Source organism: Hibiscus syriacus, unplaced genomic scaffold (genome assembly GCF_006381635.1).
Source record: "Hibiscus syriacus cultivar Baekdansim isolate YM2019G1 unplaced genomic scaffold, ASM638163v2 tig00111069_pilon, whole genome shotgun sequence".
In the NCBI taxonomy this organism is placed as follows: Eukaryota; Viridiplantae; Streptophyta; class Magnoliopsida; order Malvales; family Malvaceae; genus Hibiscus; species Hibiscus syriacus.
The window spans coordinates 472,420-495,395 of NW_024062970.1; the positions used below are offsets into that span (position 1 = coordinate 472,420).

The following is a 22,976-nucleotide window of genomic DNA, read 5'->3' on the forward strand; positions in this document are numbered from 1 at the left end:
AATTCGAGCTTGATTGAAGTGAAAGAATAGTTCACTCAATGCTCACCAAAAGGCTCCATGATTTTGAATGTCAAATTACCTTTATTATTTATAGAAGTTAGTTGTGATGCTCTTCTATGTTTCTTAGCAATGTGGGATTGTTTTGTTCTCATATTTTTACTCTTTAGACTTTTGGGATGCTCTTCTATGTTTCTTAGCCATATGTGATTGTTTTTAAAAAAAAATTAAACCAAACAATATTATTTTGTTATGATTTTTTTAGCCCCAAATTTATTTTTTAATTATAGTTATATAATTATATTTATTATTTAATATGTTTTACCTTAAATATTATGTTGTAGTTAATTTAAATCATTTTGTTTCACTTGATTTTATGGTTTTTAATTTATATATATTATGACTTGCTTTGAATATGACTTGTGATATAAAAAATTATTTTTTATTAAATATTTTGGGTATTTTTATTTAATTTTTTAAATAATTATGATATCGTCCGGTTCTTCCGACCGGTCGGACCGGTTCAACCGATTGAACCAGTGAACCAATAACATGACCGATTCGTTAACCGATCCGGTTCTGAAAACCATGCCTTCACATCTGTATTACTATACCAACTTACTGAAGTGTTGAAACTTAGGCAAACTACACTTACAATAATTGAATTAAATATTAAGTTAATTAAATTAATTTTAATTTTAAATCTGATTCGAATTTGATTTATAAAATTTAAATAATCATTTTATAATTTCTTTATCTTTTCTATTTTTTAATTCTGTTTTAATTAAATTTAACCTTTAAATTTATTTTAAATTAAATATAAATTAATCGTATAACTTTAATTTCTCCTTCTAACAACATTTTTTTCTTTTCTCAATTTACTCTTAATTTTATATTTTATTTAATTTTTTGAGTGAAAGATATAAAGTCTACAGCTTAAACATCATGGAGAACAGCCAATTCATTCCAAGTATTGCAGACACTTCTGCCGGGGATAAGAGTGGGGCAATTTTACCCAAATAACACCATAACAAAGAAATATTACTTGTCATGCACCTTTTCTGACAAAGCACAGATCATAAGGCGCGCATTCACAGAGTTTTGTATGAGCTGGAGCCACGTAGCAAAGGCATGAATCATGAAGCGCGTCTTCGCTGGAAATCTGACACATACAGGAAAGGCATTGATTATGAGGCACGCCTTTCATTATTCACTCTATTATTACTTGAGCCTTAACTCTCTCGGTACACATCCACTCCCCTATAAATACACTTGAATATAAACATAAAACCACACCAAAATTACTTTCACATTCTTCCTTCTATCAAGATAAGTAGATTTTGTTATAGTTTTTAGAAGATAAAATTATTTTTTTATTATATTATATTTATTTTATATTTAATTATTTAACCAAATTTTATAGTACTAATTATTTTGAATTATTTTTACAGTTGTAAAGTGGAAGGCGGGATCATATCTAAAGACATTTTGCAGATACAGTTAACAATATTAAATTATGTTATTTAAATTATTGTTATTTTTTTGTATTTTTTAGCATTAATTTCTATTTTAATTTGTATATTATTTATTTAATTTGGTGTATTTCAACTATTATTTTTACAGATATATGACTCTCAATCTTTCAAACTCTCAAAATAAAGTGTATTTCAACTATTATTTATTATGATATAGAAATTCGGGAAGATGAAATCGACATTGTCTTCACATCAAATCATCCAGTTAGAATATCCTTCAAGAGAAACATCACTCTTGAGGAGTTGATTACTAAAAATTTAAGGAATGTTCATATTGGAATTACTATAAGACTATCTTCACTTCAGTACAGATTTCCAACTGCATTATTTTTGTTAACTTATACAACGTTCGAAGTCTCCAACGATGACGATGTTGCTATGATTTTTTATGCTCATAATCAAAATTCAGACACTGATATACAAATGTATGCCATATTTGTTGAAGTGTCTGCGGTTTGTGGTATGTCATTATGCTCCCACTATGGGTTGACTCAATAAGTCGATCAAGTTGACAGCCAAACTCAAGTAATGTGTAATGATTTTAACTTGTTAATGTGAAATCCACATCCTAGTACCATCCCATCAAGTTCAATGGGGAGACATTTATCAACAACTTGTTATGATCTCCACCGAGATGGCTCCACGAAAAATCCGTATGGAAATATCGCTTACAGTTCAAGGGGAAGGAATTCATCTGCCAATTTTTTTGACTTGAATATGAAGATTCCCTCGACACAACAATTTATTTAGTACCCATTTGACACAATGCCTACAAGTTCCAGGGATAGACATTCAACTGCGAGCTTCTTCGACCTCAATATAGAGATGTCTACGAAATAACACTCAATTCAAAACCCGTACAACACGATGCCTTCAAGTTCAAGGGGAAAACATTCAACTACTAGCTTGTTCGACCTAAATATCGACATCACAGAGGAACCCTTATCTCCACCAGAAGAACCTCTTCGTGAGCCAGGTGCGGATGATGCTGAGACTGGATTATTCATTGATTCAGAATCACTACAATTCAACATGGACTCTGATGATAATAATGTAGATGAAGTTCTCACAAATACAATACACACAAAACCTCCAACACATATGCATAAAACTGACTATGTCGCAATGTACGAGCCAAAATTTACGTATATGCCTAATGTTAGTGACTACGGATTTAACTCATCAATCAATGATGGTGAGTTATATATCGGAATGGATTTTCCATCTAAAGAATAAGCGAAGATTGCAATTAAGAATTACAACATTCGTAATTCTGTTCACTCCAGAGTCGACCGATCCACCACCAAAAAGTATGACTGCTACTATGTCCAACGTGAAAACAGATGTAATTGGATGGTTCGTGTATCAAAGAGGAAGAAGAAGAAAAACATATGACAAATAACAATATACAAAGGTCCTCATACATATTGTGTTAGAGGGATCAACCAGGACCATTCCAACTTAGACTCCGACATTATCTCCCAAGCCATCATACCCATGGTCAAAGCAAGCTCCCATATAGCTATTGCGGTATTGTTTTCAGCTATACAATCTCAATATGGGTACAACATTTCCTACAGGAAAGCATGAAAAGCAAAGCATAATGCCATTTAAGAACTTCACGGCGAGTGAGATTCATCTTACAACTAACTACCAAGTTGGTTTAGGGTAATGTGCAGACTGAATCCTGGGATAATAGTAGACTTCAAAAATTGCCATGCATACCACAATGATTGAGTGCTTCGCAATCGATGCAATTCTATCATCTTTTTTGGACTTACCCACAGTGTATTAATGCTGTGAAATACTGCAAGCCCGTGGTTCAAATTGATAGATCATTCTTTTTATGGAAAATACAAACAAGTTTTGTTATTGACAGTTGTCCAAGATGGTAATCTCAACATTCTTCCAGTTGTTTTTGCCCTCGTTGAAGGAGAAAATACATATTATTGGGCTTTTTTCCTCAAAAACTTACGCTTACATGTTGTCATGAGGGAAACAAATTTGTGTCATTTCATATCGCGGAGCTGGATCAAAGCAACAATGGAGTTTTTGGGTCTAATGTGGCAACCACCTTATGTTCAACATCAGTACTGTATCCGACGTATTGCTACAAATTATCATGGAAAGTTCAAGAAGAATGATAAGCGCCAATTACTTATGCACATGGATATGTCACAATTTCTAATCTCATTTCTCAATCATTTTAATTTTTTATGGGAACTTAACAATAAATACTACATTTGACACTCAGGTTACGAACTATTACATCAAACATTTGAGTCCATGCTTCAAGATTTGCAAGGAAAAAATGAGCAATGGTACAATTACAACAACCTCATCAACAAAGAAATGTGGACAAATGCATATGATGGTGAATATCAATATGGGCACATGATGACCAACTTGGATGAGACTATCAATTCAACCTTAAAAGGGACACGCCATTTACCAGTAACAACTTAGGTTAAAACGACTTATTTTCGTTTGGGAGTTCTTTTTGCTAAGTTTAGGGTACAAGCTCTAACTTGGATGCAAAACGCCCATACTTATCACCCAAGATTAGTTGCATATCTAAAAAAAGAATTGTTGCATCAAATGAAATATCTGTAACAAGCTTCTCTCAAACCCATGAATTATTCCATGTCACAGAAATGCCACGACCTCTTCAAGGGATTGAAGCTAACTCATTCAGAGTTAATCTACAAGACAAGTGATGTGACTGTGGGGTTTTTCAAGCTCTGAAGTATCCATGATCTCATGTCATAGCAGCTTGCTCTTATACCCGTCAAGATTATAACCGTTTTGTGGATCCCGTATACCGACTTTCAGAAGTATTTAAGATATATGAATTTGAGTTCTCCCATAAGTAATGAGAAAGACCCAGACGAAGTTCATAATTGACTTCCGATTGTACCATATCCATCCTTATTAAGGGAGATAGGTCATCCAAAATCCACTCGAATTCATTGTGATATGAATATTCGAGAGATGTCCAAAGAAAACAAAAGATGTGGGCATTGTAGAAACCTAGTCCATAATAGAAAAATGCCCATCTCTTTTATCATCACGTAACCGTTGATGTTGTGATGTAATTGTTGTTTATGAAGCCTCAGTTTGTATTATTTCATTTTTGTTTACTTTTAATTAATGTGGTACTCAAGTGATGGGCTACTTAAGTGAAAATTAAATAAAAACATTATAAACTAAATAATAAAAACAATAAAAACAATTAAATACAAACATTACAATTCAAAAAATTAAATAATAAAAACATTAAGAAACAAAATAAATAAAAAGTCCATAATTAAATAATAAAAACATCAAGAAACAAAATAAATAAAAAGTTCAATTAAATAAAAACATTAAGAAACAAAATAAATAAAAAATCTATAATTAAATAAAAACATTAAGAAACAAAATAAATAAAAAGTCCATAATTAAATAAAAAATTAATAATAAAAATAAAAATAAGTGTATTGATGTCTGTGTCTTGAATGTGTTCCACATGATAGTGGTTGTCTATTTCGATGATGATTTCTTCGTATAAATTGCTCTTCCTCCTCACTCTCATCATCATCATCAGCAGCAGCAGCTACATTTTGTTTATGAGGGACGGATGACGATGTAGCACTTTCATAGAATAAGGACCCTGGAGGTGTATGATTAATCATCTCACCGCTCATAGAAAATTATGAAAATTGCGAAAACATAGATATCGATAAATACAAAAAATGAGTCGGAGGTGTCTGTGTCTCTGTTGAAGCATCACCCGCCAAATAAGCAACATATGAAGACCATGCTGGATCTATAAGCATGTGAGTATATCCGCCATGAGGTGTTATAAAACCCTGCAATGGTGGCATCTGAAATGGTTGTAGTGGCATCTGAAACGACTGCGAAATATAAACATGTGGCTACTGTGATTGTTCTGGTGTTGCAGTGGAGGACGAGCCGAAAGCACCTATTCTTTATCCATGAGTCAGGGGACGATGATGCTGTGACGGTGGAAGTTTTTCTTGACGTTGACGAATGCTCCTGCCTCGTGCTTCATCGAAAAGTAGGAACGATTTCTCGTTCGTATTGAACCACTGATAATAGTCATATACAACCAAATAATGATCCACATAAATCGGCTCCCTACGGGGAATGCTTCCACGTCGATCTTCCCAGATCATTACCCACTCGTTGTGCTTCATCAACTAGTTGACTTCTTTTTTGCTCTTCTATTGATGTTATGCATACTGTCGAGATTCCTAGGTGCTTCAGGAATAGATTGTACAAAACCAAATTGGCAGAGCACACGATTAATAGGATGCCACTCGACAATAGCATAACATATCAGAGGGACCACCGCTATGCATACATCTAATGGGTCACTCAAGTGAAATGAGACACAACTCCTCATTTCTTCAGTAGAATAAGGAGCCCATTGAAACTAAAACAAACATATATAATTCTTATCAAAATAATATTCTAATTATATAACGATAATTAAAGGTGAATAATAAAATTTAAATACATACCTCTGTAATAGTCTTTTTGATCAATGAGCAGTCGAATTTCTTCCAATTCGTCTGGTATATCACAGTGATTTTTTCTTATAGATGGCCATTTATTCAGTGTAAAAAAATTCATTATATACTCAAAAAAATTATTTAAATACAAACTCATTATTGAAATGACCTCAACAATAACGTGAAGACTAACGTGTTTTTCACGACCGGACATAAAAAAGGCATGCGATACCACGTCCATGATTGCAGAAGAAAAAGACATCCACCAACAACATTTTTTTGATAGTTAGTTGCTCGACACATTTCTCTATATAAAGATGCCAAAACTGCGGAGCCCCAACTGAATGAGTCGGTAACTCAAAAATCTACGAGATGACACAATCACATACAATGAACTTGGTTGCAAGATTTATCGGTCATCAAAATCCCTCCTATGAGTTGCAATATACAAGTCCGGACAAATATTTGAGCATGTTCCTCGGAATAGTTGTCGCTCAACCGTCGAAAATTTCTAGTAAACCATGATAGCGATATTCGACCACTGTTGAAATTAGGCGGGATACCTCTAAGATACTCCTTGCACAAGGAATGTCAATCACCATCCGCCACTCTGAAAATAACATCTCAGTATCTCTAATTTAGCGTTACGAATAAATGGATTTAATATACAACCATTCACCTAATTAAATAAATAGTATACAAATTAAAATATAAACTAATACTAAAAAAATAAATGAATAAAATTTTCACTATAAATAAAATAACATAATTTAAAATTATTACCATATCGACAAAATATCTCGATATATGATTCTCATCTAAATGCAGCAACCCACCTGCCATTTTATAACTGCAAAAAAGTAATAAAAATTAGTACAATAAAATAATAAACTATTAAATGATTATAATATAATAAAAAAATTAGCTTCTAAAAATGATAATTATACTTAATTAAAACTTGATAGAACGATATATAGAAGGAAGAAATATAGTGTTTTTTGTGTGGTTTGAGTGTTGGATGAGGGTGTATTTATAGGGGGAGAGGACGGGGGGTTGGGCGATATTTAAGGCAGGACAATTGAGATTTAAATAACCTTCTGTCATGTGTCAGATTCCCAGCAAAGGCGCTCTTTATGATTCACACTTTACTACCGTGGTGTCAGCTCGGATAGAGCCCCGAGAAGGCGCAGATTACGATTCGTGCTTTTCCACCGTGGCGCCAACATCGGACAAAACCTTGCGAGGCGCGCCTCACGATCCACACTTTGTTAGAAAGGGTGCTAGATTGATAATATTTGAAGAAAGTGTCTGACAAATAATATTTAATTGTTAGAGTGATTTTTGGATAAAATTTCCTAGGAGTGAACCGTGAAGCCATCTTTGGAAAAGAACAAATTATTTCCTCCCATCTTTAAAAGATATTTAATTTTACTCACCTATTTTAGAAAAATGAATATATATAGTATATGGCTTGAAAGAGGGATTTAAATTAAAACTAATGAGTAATATAATATTATAAATAATTATATTTAGATTTGAACAAAAACTCAAACCATATATTCAACTTAACTTGATTTTATAAACTCGGCTCTAAAAAAATTCAAATAAAGTTTGAATGGTAAAATAATAATTGTAAACCTGACTAACTCGAATTTACTCGATCCGATCGAATAATCATCCCTAAATGTATCTGCAAAGGTTACAAACAAATGTGGCTTTAAAAGTTGCTTCAGCCAAGATTGTTGCAACTGGAATATGAAATAGTACAATTTGTGATGAATGTTGACCTATTTTTCCAGGTGAAAAGCAAGTAACAACAAAGAAAAATCTCAATCCAGCATCGAATTGATTCCAAAATTCTGCCGGACACCGGTGTGAAGTCTGAACTCTGTCTTGTGCAAGAGGAAGCAAGCCAAACGCCGGTTTTCGTTCATGCCGGACACCGATATAAAGTCCAAAAATCTATGACCGAGGAGAAAAGGTAAGCCAGGCACCGGTTTTTGCATGATCGTGATCGAACTTCTTCAGTATATAGCAGTAGTTAAGCTGGACCAGAAAGGAGGAAAAACATGAAACAAACATAATGAAAAGCACTGTGAAAAAAGTTGACCATCATCGGCGATATGCTGAACTCGGGAAAATGAGATAAAATCAACCAATTATACAACGTCTTTCTGTACCTATATGCTGGAAGTTCTACGAGAAACGGATCCTAACAACCTATCTCGAATACTTTCAGTATACATTTCTTTCTCGATAGTAGAATCGATTGAAATGAATGGCAAAACGGACCTATGTGATCAGTCATATTCTACAGCCGAAAGGAGATCCTGTCCCAAGTTCAAATTCCCCACCCCGGCTTATCCATCAGAAATTATCGATGATATAACATATTCAGGGAATATAAAGTAGAAACATATAAAATAGAAAACCGACATCTAAAGAAATATTAATTGCTTTGATTGACGATAAGAGAATGAGAGAAAACACAAACCTCCATTCGGAATAAACTCGTAGGGACAACAAGTCCAACTCCTACTGAACTTCGAAGTGAACCTACAAACTTCTGAACAGAGAAATTGCGATACTCGTTCTCTGTTAACTTGGCAACATTACCAGCACATGCGAACACATGAGCATGGATTCCCTTTTCTCTAAACCACCTAAATGGGAGATCAAAAGAAAGGTCTGCCAAAGCAGTGACAGCAAGGTCTCCTCCAAGAAAATCCACGCCAGAAGGACCGGCATTTCCATCGTTAACCTGCCTTTTACACTCTGTTGGGCCCAATCCCCTTGTCTTAAATCCCCATAATGCTGTTGGCCCTCCTAAAGCACAAACTGGAGATATGTTGCCACCTAAGAAGAATCTTTCTGGCAGAGACGACGGTTTACTCAAGAACCCATCCCCCCATGGAAAGACAACACCACCAGAAACCACAAAATTAAAAGCAGCATGATAAAATCCGATAGGAACAATGTAATGAAGATCAAATTCCTGTCACAAAACATCAATGGAAAAGAATGACAAACAGCAATTCTGACAACATGTACAAACACATGATTGTGAGACAAAACAAAGAATGCTTGGTGGGGTAAAAGAGAAGTATGCATAGTTCATACCTGCCGAAGAAATTGTAAGCTCCGACTATCAGGTACAAGCCCACCAAGTTGAGTAGTAGAAACAAAAGCATAACCCCGAGTTGGCCGCATTGACGAATTTCTCCTGTCAAATTTGAAGGTATACTTCAAAGAAGAAAGTAAATTATGGCCAAGCTGCTTCCTTACGGACCTTGATGACATTTGTGATGGATCAGTTAATGTACGCCATGCAAGATTATATGCCACATCATGATGTTGACTTGAAAATAACCCAAGAGAAAGGCCCATTGATCGCTCTTTGTACGAAGAAAACTTTAGCCAATCTTGGGATAGTAAGTATGCTCGTGCTGTGACAGGAGTTACCAGTCCTTTAAAGCATGGCAAATACACGCCAGCACTTAACTCAGCTGAGTGACCGATGCCATATGCCAATGAACCATCCCAAAGATCTCCATAACCAAACAAATTCTTGTACTTGACAGATCCTTCCACTGTGGAAGATCTAGCCTACGATGGCAATTTACAAATTTAGAAGCTCAAATTCAAGACTGCCTACTTGTAAATTCACAGAAAATGGGTGATCAAAAGGCAGAAGGAACATAATTTTCCATATCAAAGCTAGCATGAATATTATGACCATGGATGTCTATAGTTTATTTGCAACACCACATTTGATTGGTCGCATGTAGAATAAATGCATAACTATATAGATAATTACATATCACACATGGTATAAATATCAGACATATGGAACAAAATGCATCTTCATTATCACATTGAAAATAACTTCTTGACAGCAACATATATGCAAACTTATCCGCTGTGTATCTTTTCTACTCTTTCATCCATCTAAACCTTCAATAAAGATCAATAATGCAGCCATGTAAATCCTCTAATTCACGATATTTTCATTCATTAGCATCATCGTTATTCCATATACTAGGTCAGCTTAAACGAATGTGTTCCTCTCCACAAAATCTAATAAACCATGTTGCTCAGGCTCTTCATTTTCCTTCAAGAATCGAACAAACATCTGGACACGAGTATGGGATTCGACTCACCAAAGACATTCAATAGAAACAAATTCAATAGAACATAGCAATTTAGCACATTATATTAATTCAATAACCAGAATTTACCACATTTTCATTTCAGCATATTAAACTCAAAACTAAATTCCATTCCAACTATTCATATAATCCATTTTACTCATGTCTGTACAAAACCGCATTGCAATTGATTTTCCTCCAATTTCTCAGTAACCAAACATATATAATTCAAAACAAGCAAATTAGAGGGCAAAATAAACCTTCAAAAAATCAGATTAAAAGAAATTCACCTCCGCTTTCGTATAAGCTCCAATCTCTCCCGAAAGCGGGCTGGCAGTCTCAACAACCTCGATAATCACATTAGCAGTTCCGGGCAGTTCGGGAGGACCGGAATCGAGTGTGATTTTTACGGAATCAAAAATTTCAAGTGATTGTAGCCGCAAATTCACAATCTGCGACGCTTTTAACAGCTCTTGCATCGAGCCGACGTTGTTCAACACCTCTGTCTCGGCTTCAATTATATGGTCCTTGGTTTTCGTGTTCCCTTTGATGATGACGTCGTGGACGCGGACCGAAACCGGACCGGTTTTCATTCGCTGCATCAGCGAGTCCATTTTGCGTTTCTCCGAACGGAACCGAGCCTCTCGTGATCGAGGTTTAGGCCGGTTCGGTCCTCCGAATACGCCTTCGTTTTCTTCCTTGTCCTCGTTATCATCTTCGATGTCGTTTTCGTCACCGCCGTCATCTTCTTCTTCGTCGATTTCGTTGGTGTTGAAGTGTTTTTGGTGTTCCGGGTCGGATTTCGAATTAGGCGGAGTCAATTCGGGTACCGAATCGGGGTTTGACATTTGTGAACGGATAACAAGGGAAACCTTCAAGTTTGCAAAGCAAAGACAGTGTAGTCAGTAGTGAGGAGGCGGGCGGCGGTGCCCAGGTTTTTTTTTATGCTAAAGGTTTATTAGGGAAGATTTTAATTTTGCTAAGAGGCCCCTTTACTTTTTCTTATTTAATTCTTTGTCACTGATATTTTTTATATTGGTTGATTTAGCATTTCCTGGGATTATCTAATTCATTTATAAATAAAATTTGGATAAATATACATTTTGGTGTACGAGTTTGACTTTAAAGATTAATATGACATTTAATTATTTAAGCATAATTGTAACAATATTTTTATTTTATTTTTTAATTGAATCTTTATTTTAACTTGTAAAAATGAATTATATATGTGAGTATGGTACGAATTTTAACTTAAAAAATCAAGTCAAATTTTGAATTAGTTGAGATACTCCTAAATTCAAATTTGATCAAATACGGACATAATAATTTAATTTTCAGGATTAAATTCAAATGGATCAAAAACCCGACTCCACCTATGATTATCCCAATTACATATTTGTTTGAGCTAAGAGAAATATAAAATTATTTATGATTCATGCCTTGGTTTCTATTCATTTAAAAAAGTATTTATTATCGATCAGAAGTAGTGCCCAAAATAATGTTCTTATTCTTTTCGGCCCTGTTCTCTATTTCTTATTAGTGCCCAAAATTTTCCAGGAAACCAATCAGAACATATAGAAACCAATAGGCTTGTAATTATGCCTTTTTCGTTTATGTATTCACACTGTAATCCAAAACAATGAAGATTTCCCTGGTTTTTCACTCCATCTTGAGTCTATATGTATATGTATACAACAAATTTGTCATTTATCTAAGTTAAATACAACCAGTGCTGATCTGCAGGCAAGCTTCATTTTGCCTTTCCACCAACACAAGAGAGAAAAGAACAACGTTTGGGGATCGTACCTTCGGGCGTAATTGCATCGATCCCTCCGAGTCTAGCACTGAGCGGACACAAGATTTTGTAGGAATTATAGAAATATATGAGTTGTTACCATCCCTTCAGTTAAGGGATTTTGTAAATATTCTTTTTTTTTTACAATCCCTTATTTTAAGGGATCATATCTCCAAGGATTAGTATCTTTCTTAACTTAGAGTTTCCTAATTTAGAGATATAATTTGTATATATAAAGACGCAATATGTCCTATTGAATTAATAAGAAAATATAGAGAATTACTCTGATTTCTACATGGTATCAGATTAAGTTATGGTTTCTTTCCAACCTAGACCATGCCCGCGACTTCTTCTCCTACATCTCCTTCTCCTACTCCGAAGATCACTTCAAATCCAGAAAAACTTTCTGGTTCTGATGCTCAATCAGATTCATCTAGTCTGACCATCACCTGCCATCGATTGAATGACAACAACTTTCTTGAATGGTCCCAATCGGTTAAGATTTTTCTCTTGGGCAGAGAAAGATTAGGCTACGTTACTGGTGAAATCAAGAAGCCTATTGCAACTAATACTGTTTTTGCTAAGTGGATGAATGACAATGGTCAGGTTGTGACTTAGCCCCTTAATTCCATGACCTCGAGTATAAGCAGAAACTTTCTTCTGTACAACATAGCCACTGAAATATGGAGTGCAGTTTGCAAAACCTAGTCTAGCACTGCCAACATTGTCGAATTATATCATATTGAAGATCAGGCAGCCACTCTTAAGCAGGGAATCATGCCTGTCACTCTTTACTACAATACTCTTACCGCCCTTTGACAACAATTAGATTTGTATGCACAACATGATTGGGCAGATCCAAGAGATGCTACCCTTTACCAGCAAATTGTCACTCAGCGAAGGCTTTTTCAATTTCTCCAAGGCTTAAACAAGGACCTAGACGAGGTTCGTGGTAGGATCCTGGCTATTTCTCCTCTTCCCTCATTTCGAGAGGCTTTCTCTATTGTCAAGAAGGAAGAAATCTGAAGTTGTGTGATGCTGTCTGATCAACCATATTCCCCCTGAAGGATTTACCTTACTCACCTATCAATCATCTCCCACTTCCAAACGGGGGAGACCTTGGTGTGATCATTGCAAAAAACTCGACCACTCCAAGGAGAAGTGTTGGAAGCTTCATGGTAAGCCTTAGGACTGGAAGTCCAAGAACTCTCACGATAATAAATCAAGCCTAGTCGCTGCCACATCTGTCACTAGCTTCACCAAAGAACATATTGCTAACCTTCAAAAACTGTTTGGAAAGTTTCAGGGGCCTTGCGAGGGTAATCTGGTTATGAAAGAACTAGAAGGTAACCCTTATGCTACAACTTTTTTCTCCTCCCAGGTGACTCTTAATTGGAACCTCGATTCTGGTGCTACGGATCATATGATTTGTAATAAGGCTTTGTTTTGCAATTTTTCCCAATCTTTGGTTAAGCTATCAAAGCAATTGATGGTTCTTTGTGCAAAATAGAAGGACATGGAATTGTTGTTCTCAATGAACATATTCACTTAAAAATGTCCTATTTGTACCAAATCTGGCTTGCAATTAGTAAACTTTCCACAGACTTGCACCGCTCTGCAAATTTTAATGATATTGATTGTACTTTGCAGACATTAAACTCGAAAGAAATGATTCGTAAGGCCAACTTGTAGAATGGTCTACATCCTCCCTCCCACCTCTGCTAAAACTCACCAAACTTTATCGCTTGCTTTAGGAAAAATGATATTGTTATGTTATGGCACTTCGTTTAGGCCATCCTACTTTAATACTTGCAAAATTGTTTCTTGCTCTATTCATTTAATAAAGGCCAATTTTTTTTCTGCAATTTTTAATGATATTGATTGTACTTTGCAGACATTAAACTCGAAAGAAGATGATTCGTAAGGCCAACTTGTAGAATGGTCTCTACATCCTCCCTACCTCTGCTAAAACGGAGATCACCAAATCTTTATCGCTTTAGGAAAAATTGATATTGTTATGTTATGGCACTTTCGTTTAGGCCATCCTACTTTCCAATACCTTGCAAAATTGTTTCTTGCTCTATTCATTAATAAAAGGCCAATTTTTTTTTTTTTGCAAAGTTTGCTCTATTGCCAAACATACTAAATCATCTTATTTTCCTTCTACATACAAGTCTTCTCACCGTTTTGTTTTGATCTACAGTGATATTTGGGGCCCTTATCGGGTGAAGAATGTTGATAATTCTAAGTTGTTTATCACTTTCATTGATGTTCAAAGTAAGATAACATGGACTTATTTGCTTAAAGATAAATTTGAAACTGCTGGTGTTTTTGCCCAATTTTATAACATGATTCTCACTCAATTTGGGTCTAAAATCCAGCTCTTTAAATCTAATAATTGCAGTGAATTTTTTGCTAGGTCTTTGGGTATTTTTTCAGGGAAAATGGCATAGTTCAGCTTAATTCTTGTGTTGGAACCCCACAACAAAATGACATTGTCAAAACAAAAAATAGGCACCTCATTGAAGTTATTTATTCTCTTCTATTTACCACTATTTTTACAACACTTTCCCTATTTTAAACTTGTCTCCTCCATTCTGCCACTTAAAATATTTGGTTGTACTGTTTTTATCCAAAACATTGCTCCTAATAAGTTTAGGTTAGATCCTAAGTCTTTAAAATGTGTACTGGTTGGGTATTATTCACTTAAGAATTGTTATAAATGCTATCATCCTCCTTCTAAACGATTTTTTATCACTATAGATATAACATTTTATGAGCAAGATCCCTATTTCATTCAGGCTAAAATTCAGGGGGGGCATGGAGGGAATTTCAGCCACATCAGGTATCTCATCTTAATCTTCATTCTCAACCTTCATAATTGCCACCATTTTTTCCTTTACCTGCAGATTAGTCACCCGTGACTAATCCCATTGATTCTCATGTAATACCTATCACTAATTCACCCACACCTACCTTAAACACCCTTCTTGAAAATACACCTACTCCCATTGAAAGTCTTCCAAAAACAACACCACCCAAACAACCTCGTGTATACACAAGGAAAATAAAATATATCCCTAAGGCTATTTTTTAATCTGATTCTTGTCGAGAATTGGATTTGGGTCCAGCTGCTGAAATGGAAGAAGAAATCAGTAAATTCACTTCTCATAATCTAGATGACTTCCCTATTGCTATTAGAAAAGCGGTTAGACATTGAACCAAACATCCTATTAGAAAATTTATTGGTTATAATTCATTGATGCCTTCTTTTCAAGCATTTAAAACAACCTTGGATAAATAACAGGTTCCCACAAGCATAGTTAAAGCTTTAAAGGATCCAAAATGGAGAAGGGTTGTTGAAGAGGAAATTTGTGCACTAGAGAAAAATGTTACTTGGACCGTTACAGACATTCCTCAAGGAAAAAAGGTTGTTGGCTATAAATGGATCTTTGCTGTAAAGTATAACTCCAATGGTAATATCCAATGATACAAAGCTAGACTAGTGGCCAGAGGCTTTACGCAAACATATGGGATATATTTTACAGAAATTTTTGCACCTATGGCAAAGTTTTAACACTGTTTGAGTACTCCTAAGTTTGGTTGTAAATTGTGATTGGCAATTACACCAACTTGATGTAAAAACCGCATTCCTTAATGACAAGCTAGAAGAATAAGTCTTTATGAAATTGCCACTAGGATTAAAGTATGTTGAAGGTAGCAACAAGGTTTGCAAGCTCAACAAGTCTCTATACAAGTTAAAACAATCACCCAGAGCTTGGTTCAAGAGGTTCACTAAAGTCATTCTTAAAAACGACTACAAGCAGCCCCTCTTCAATCATACTCTTTTCATCAAGGTAATTTCTACAAATAAGAAAGTTATCCTAATTGTGTACGTGGATGACATAATTCTTACTAGAGATGATGAGGAAGAGATTAACAATTTGAAGAAGTTGTTAAATAGGGAATTCAAAACCAAGGACTTGGGAAAGATAATGTATTTCCTAGGAATGAAGGTGGCAATATCAAAAGAATGACTTATGATCAACCAAAGAAAGTGTGTACATGATTTACTCAAAGAAACTGGTTTTCTTGGTTGTAAACCGATTGATACACCAATAGAGGCAAACTTAAGATTAAACAAAGAAGATGTGTCCTTAGTAGACAGAGAAAAATTTCAAAAGATTAGTTGGGAAACTAATTTACTTATCCTTGACAAGGCCAGATATAACTTTTCCCGTAAATGTGACAAGTCAACACATGACTAATCCTACTAAAGAGCATATGGCAGCAGCAAATATAATTCTCAAGTACTTAAAGAAAACTCCAGGACATGATTTAATGTTTAAGAATACACAAAACAGAACTGTTAAGATTTTTATAGACTCTAGCTAGGCCGGAGATCTCACTGAAAGAAGATCCACTAGTGGCTATTGCACTTTTGTTTAGGGTAACCTTACAACGTGGAGAAGTAAGAATCAATATGTCGTTTCAAGAAGTAGTGCTGAAACTGAATTTAGAGCACTAGAATTGAGAATATACGAAGGAATTTGACTACTTAAACTACTAAAAGAACTTGGCACTAATCAGGATAATCACTTTGAAGTTTTGTGTGATAATCAATATGCCATTTAGATTGCCAAGAACCCAATTCAACATGATCGAACAAAGCATGTTGAAATTGATAAGCATTTTATTGCTGATCAAGTCAACAAAAAGACAACCACCCTTTCATACATTCATTCATATATTCATTCAGAATGATAGATTGCAAACATTCTTACTAAGGCTTTGCCAAAGCATGTTTTCAATAAATTTATGTTCAAGATGGGATTATACAATGTATATTCTCCAGCTTGAGGGGGAGTATAGGAATTATAGAAATATATAAGTTGTTATTATCCCTTCAGTTAAGAGATTATGTAAATATTCTTTTTTCTATAATACTTTATTTTAAGTGATCATATCTCCTAGGATTAGTATCTTTGCTAACTTAGAGTTTCCTAATTTAGAGATATAATTTGTATATGTAAATATGGAATATGTCTTATTGAATTAATAAGAATACAAAGAATTAATCATATTTTTATAGATTTAATCACCTCTCTGATTTTCTCCACTTGATCTGCACCAAATGGATCGTCTTCCTCGCAATACCGGACAAGGTTGGCAATTTTTCTATGGTTGATTTTCTATAAAACTACAAATAATTAGACAAACCAACAACAACCAACACTTACGATCGAGTTCGGGTGATAGAGATGGATGTTTTCAGTACAATACCTTCTTTCTGAATTATGTTCCTAAATTTTGTGGCCAATCTTCAGTAGATTTCACCAGGACACAGGCCACATAAATTTCAATCCCACCAGACAATATGCCTTTGTACAGAATGGAAACAGTTGAAGAACTAATCACATTGATGAAATTTTCACAGGCTGCTTCCAGTTCTGATCTCTTCGGCGTCGATACTCCTGAAACGCAACAACTATGTTATTCGAATTCGGGTATTGTTGGATACAAATATGTTCTTGGGTAAAGTTCAGTTTATTCAAATTTTTTTCCATGTATTTGTGCAGCATACTTGCGCATGAAAATGTGTCGTACACAATTTTGAAACATGAATCTTTTATATGGTGCATTCGAGTCAAAAATGTCTTTAGGCTCCCCAAATATAATAGAAGGTTATGAAATATATTGGAAGATTATGAGAGATTTCAGAAGATTACTCCAATATGGTCATTTTGGTTTTTTCAAATCAATTTCAGCTCTTCTGCATAATATCATTAGCACATTTTCGGATACATTTCAACCCATTCAAAGCCAACTCAGTCCAATTCCATGAATGAAGTGCAGTCGATATTCTGAAGAGTGATTTTACCCATGTATAAATCGTTTATGTGATTGGGACAGAGCGGCAAGCATATTCGATTCAAAGTTTCATGAATAACGCACATACCCTTAACCCACTGTGCTTCATTGAGGGGATTCAAATTCAGATAATTTTGCAGTAACCTAACTCTGTACATGACTGTATCAGTCCTACCACAGAAATGAGCAACACAAGAATGTGATAGCTCATCAAACGCCAATCTGATCAAAGCCAAAGATATAGCCCCATCCACTGGTTTCGGGTCTGAAAGATTTTTATCACCCATCATCTTAATATCCCTCTCAGTTGGGAAGTAAACTTCTTCGTATCCATTTATATTCGAGACTTTCAAATCTTTACTGTAATGCTTAATTGCTTCAAGTTTGGTGGATTCATGCTTGTGTGCCAATGTTAAAATACAGGAGAACCTCAGGTGATAAGAAACAACTGTTTTCACCATTCTGAAGTTGTGACAACAACAGAAGAAATTCAGCCATCTCCTTTCAACTAGGGGTGTAAACGAGTCGAGCAGAGCTTGAGTATTGCCAAGCTCGACTCGAACTCGAAAACTTTAAATGTAATCTCGACTCGACTCGAAAACTCGCGAGCCTAAAATTTTCAAGCTCGACTCGAACTCGAAAGATAATATTGAAACTCGACTCGAACTCGAAAAAAAATCAAGAGCTCAATTCAAGCTCGATTCAAGCTCAAGTGCTCACCACGTGGCTCCGTAAATTAAACCATTGAGTTTGAGATTTAATTTATAAGATCTTTTGTGGAGCACTTGCTTCTATCTTAAAGATGTGAGATATAATACCACATGATGTGTGTGGGATATACGGCCAGAACTTCACCCTCTTCAACACCCTGTTCATCGGAGACTGCTAAACAAGCTTCATTGAAGCCTCCAAGTACTGAACAGTGAGGACAATAACCGATCCTGGAGAGGGAAACCAGAGGAAGACGCACACATCAGAAATCCTGAATCAGATTCAATGGAAGAGGAATGCCCCCAACTACAAAAATATGATAACAAAACAAGTCCCCTAGTAATGAGGACCGAGGAGCATGAATTGAAACTGATTCAGGCTCATAAGAGGAGGGAGAGGGCTCGGCGTTTTTCATCTTTTACAAGTTGGATGCCAGATTTGCAGAGAGTTTGGTCTCCAAAGCAGCCGAATGCAATGAAACGCAAGTCCGATCATCTTCAAAAACTATCAAAAAAGAAAAACCATAGCAAGGCAAGCTGTGACACAGTATGTTAGACTCCAATGACAGAAAAGAAGCGGTCAAGCCCCTACGGAAGCACCATTGATGATGAAGACTCACCCTCCTAGTCCTGTCTCAAAGGCTTTGTTCCAAGATGACATGTAATAAGAATTATGGTTTCCCGCCAGCAGCCAACATAATAAGGCGAATGATGCCGAGCCCGAGCTCCTCAAAAGGAAGTTGCTTGCTGCCATATAATTTAACCAGAATGGTTTAATCTTAATCAGACTCTGATTGTTTGTGAAGTAGCTATATAACTTGATTGTCATTAACTGTTCATATGGTTAATTTCATGTAAACTTACAGACTTAAACGTTAACTAATATGTCTATTCTTTTTCTCCCCGTATGAGGAATAAGAGTTCCTTTTTATATATTTATTTTTATAGGCCCAAACTTCTCTCTGGAGTTACAGCTTTGCATTTTGCGTAGTTAAAGCATTTCAAAAATCAACCTTTGCTAATGAGAGCCATCACTCGTCGTTGTCGCCATTTCATTAGTTTAATATGTATATGCATGTTTAATAAATTTATAGTTTGGTATGTTATATTTTAATTTTTGTATTTCAATCACATTTGTTTAAATTTTCTTATTTGTTTTAAATGTTCAGGTGTCATTTATGTTACTTTCCATATTATTTTAGCTTAAACCGAATATGATCAATTGCATATAAGACCCTATAATTTATGCATATTTTGTATTTAAATCATTGGTTTAATTCCAATTTTGTAAATTTAATTTTACATTTACGTGAATTTAATCATCATTATTTAGCTTAAATTAGTCCTCACATTTAGATTTATCTTAATTTAGTCCCTATTTAGGATAGCTTTCTTTAATTAGTTGTGTATATTTATTTTGCATGTTGATATGTTTATGTATAAGTATGCAATTGATTTATTTAAGAGTCACATAACATCATTTTGCATAATTTGTATATTAACTTCATGTGCATAACTTAACCCCTATCACATAATCAAATTTAGGTTTAGGGTTTAAAATTTATAATTTAAAATTTAGAGTTTAAGATTTATTACAAAAACGTTAATTAATTGAATTGGTATCGATTTATGAGATAAGTACAATTTATGGTTTAGGATTTATGATTTAAGGTTTAAGATATAGGGTTCGTTACAAGAACATTAATTAAAATTTGAGGTAGTTGTATTATAGAATTTTTATTATATTTTTAAAATTTTATAATTATCAATAGTGTATTTTTAATATATTTTTAATAATGTAATTTTAAAAAATCTAAAATTATAATATAACATTTTTCGAACTGCTCACGAGCTTTTCGAGTCGAATATCGAATAGCTCGTTTAGACTCGTTAAAAACTCGAGCTCGAGTCGAGTCCATTCGATTCGAGTATTTATCGAGTCAATCTCGAGTAACTCGCGATCTGTCTCGTCTCATTTACAGCCCTACTTCCAACACATACCACTTAACGATGTCAGCATCTTCCAATGCGAATAGTAAGTTGATTGGCCTGGGACGACCCATATTATTCGTAAAACCCGCCATTCTAACAGCCTTCCTAACAAGTTCTATAGGAGCAGAAACCTTCATTCATAACTTGGTCAGATCATCTACCGTGCGCTCAGAATAATTCTGTTCCTCTTCTTCTCTTACCCTCTTTTCTTCTTCCTCCAGTACCATTCTTGCTTTGGTAGGGGCCAAATGCTTGTCAACTTGTTCTTGGAACTTGTCATAAGCATCAACAAGATCTTGTGGCAACTGATCTCTAATATGTCTTAAAGATAAAAAATCACCTCTAGAGAGCAGCCGATACCAGTTCCATCTTTCTTCCAAGGACCCCAAGAACTCTCGGACAACTTCATCTGCTCAAGTCCTAAAGATTTCCCTAACCTCGGTGTCGATTTGATAGTCAGATTTAAACCCATCTTTACTCTGCTTCAAATTCTTAAAAACATGACTCAATATTTTCAAACCCAACTTTTTCCTATTCCTCTCCCGAGCATTCCTCAATTCTAAAGTTTTAACTTCCTTCTGTCTAAGATACTTCTTCTTCGCTCTTATTGCCTTTTCCGACATAGGGGGATGCAAGACAGAAGGAGGAACAGCCTGCAGCTCCATCCCCAAAAACATAATCTTCTCCTATACCTCACTGTGGACGGCTGTTTTAACTCTATCAACCTTCAACCCCAAATCCAGTTCCAAACCATCCAAAACACGGTCCTTCAATTCCCTCGCTAACACCTTCGACCCGGACGTAATTACCAATATCTCATCCAAGTACCTAACCGCATAAACTTTCACTGGCTTATAGAAAACATTCGAGTTACTGAAATCATGCTCAGTTAAGTCAAATTTTGAGGCCCTCCAATTCACTCGAAGCCTCATTTCTTGAATTCCTCGATCAAACCCATGAAAATAAACATTAATCAAAATCGAACTCAAGCCGCTTTCTTGAGGAAGCCCTCTCCCTAAATAACACCCACCAAATTCAACTCTAACCACTCGACATTGAAACTTCTTTATCACATCAATCAACAAATCATCTCTAATTTTCTCTCCAATAAACTGCACAACTTATCGACATTAAACTCATAAAACTTGTTAGGAAAAAAGGAAACATTAAACCACCAGCTAGGGTTTGTTACATTGTTCTTTAAGTACCTAATGGCAGTATGTCTGCCCATTCCAACACGACCCCCATAAGAAAAAGTCACAAACTTTTCATCATAAACGATTTCTAACACCATCCTAATAGCTTCGATCAGAACTTTCAGTTTGAGGTTCGGTAAAATCAAAGGCTCACCTGAAGGACTTGGCGGGTCCATTCAGACACAGCAAGAGGGAATATAGAACTTGTTATGGGAAATCTCATGACCCATTTCATCGATCGAGAAGTAGTTGGAAACATGGGTAGGAAGCGTCGTGGATGATGATGGTGATGAATGGGAGATTTGGCATGCGGTGAGAAGAACAGAGGGTGAAGCGACGACGTTTCGGAGGAGATTGGAGAAAGTTCCATGGGAGTATTGACTGAGAACTAAGGATTTGAGGTGGGAATCTGTCAAAGTGTGATTCGACAATGGCTTGAAGTGGATTGAGACGGGATAAGGACTAAGGCCAGTGATTGTTTTTAGGGTTTTTAGCATTGAAAATGGGGAAAAAATGATAACATAGTGACTAGAGGCTTGGGAGGGATTAAGATAGAAAATGATAACAGAATGAGTATAAATTAGTTGGATAAATTATATGTTTAGTATCTAAATTATTAATTTTAATATGTTTTAGGATTTAAACTTTTAAATCTTTTTAAAATTATACCTAAAGTTTAGTTTTTATTTAATTTTAGTATATAGTTATTAAAAATTTTAGTTTTTGTCTCAGTTTATTACTTGTTCAAAATTTAACGTTAAATTTTGATTTTTTTTTTAAGTTTAGATACTAAAATGAACCAAAATTGATAGTTTAGATATTAAAGGAGTTAATTTTCTAACGGTGGATACTAAAATAAATAAAAATTAAACATTAAGTATAATTTAAAAAAATGAAAATTTAGATATTAAAATAGACTAAAACTGATAATTTAGATACTAAATACACTGTTTACCCGAGATAATTTTAGAGTTTGGTGCTACCAAGTCAAGAATTACATATTCGGTTGAGCTGAGCCTAGGACAAAGAAAAGGATGGATAATTGGATATGGGTTAGGTTGAATTATGAGTCATTCAAATCCGATTCAATAATTAGATTATTACACCCGTATTCAATTTAGTTTTGATTTAAAAAAAAAATCTCATCTGACTTGAAATTTAATTTGATTTTAAAAGTCAAAATTTACATTATATATATAATTTATTTTTATTAGA

The 22,976-nt window shown here is 34.9% G+C and overlaps 1 protein-coding gene and 1 pseudogene across 1 annotated transcript; both read right to left on the minus strand.

Annotated features, from left to right (window-relative positions):
• Window positions 1–7,977: 7,977 nt before the first annotated feature.
• LOC120151705 (sorting and assembly machinery component 50 homolog) lies at window positions 7,978–11,109 on the minus strand. Its single transcript, XM_039164085.1, has 4 exons — window positions 10,488–11,109; window positions 9,170–9,655; window positions 8,544–9,044; window positions 7,978–8,095 (listed from the first exon to the last, which is right to left on the minus strand). The coding sequence occupies exons 1-4, from the start codon at window positions 11,043–11,045 to the stop codon at window positions 8,012–8,014; spliced, it is 1,629 nt and encodes a 542-aa protein (XP_039020016.1). The 5' UTR covers window positions 11,046–11,109; the 3' UTR covers window positions 7,978–8,011.
• A 6,711-nt stretch (window positions 11,110–17,820) lies between these two features.
• LOC120151750 lies at window positions 17,821–22,261 on the minus strand (annotated as a pseudogene).
• Window positions 22,262–22,976: the final 715 nt, after the last annotated feature.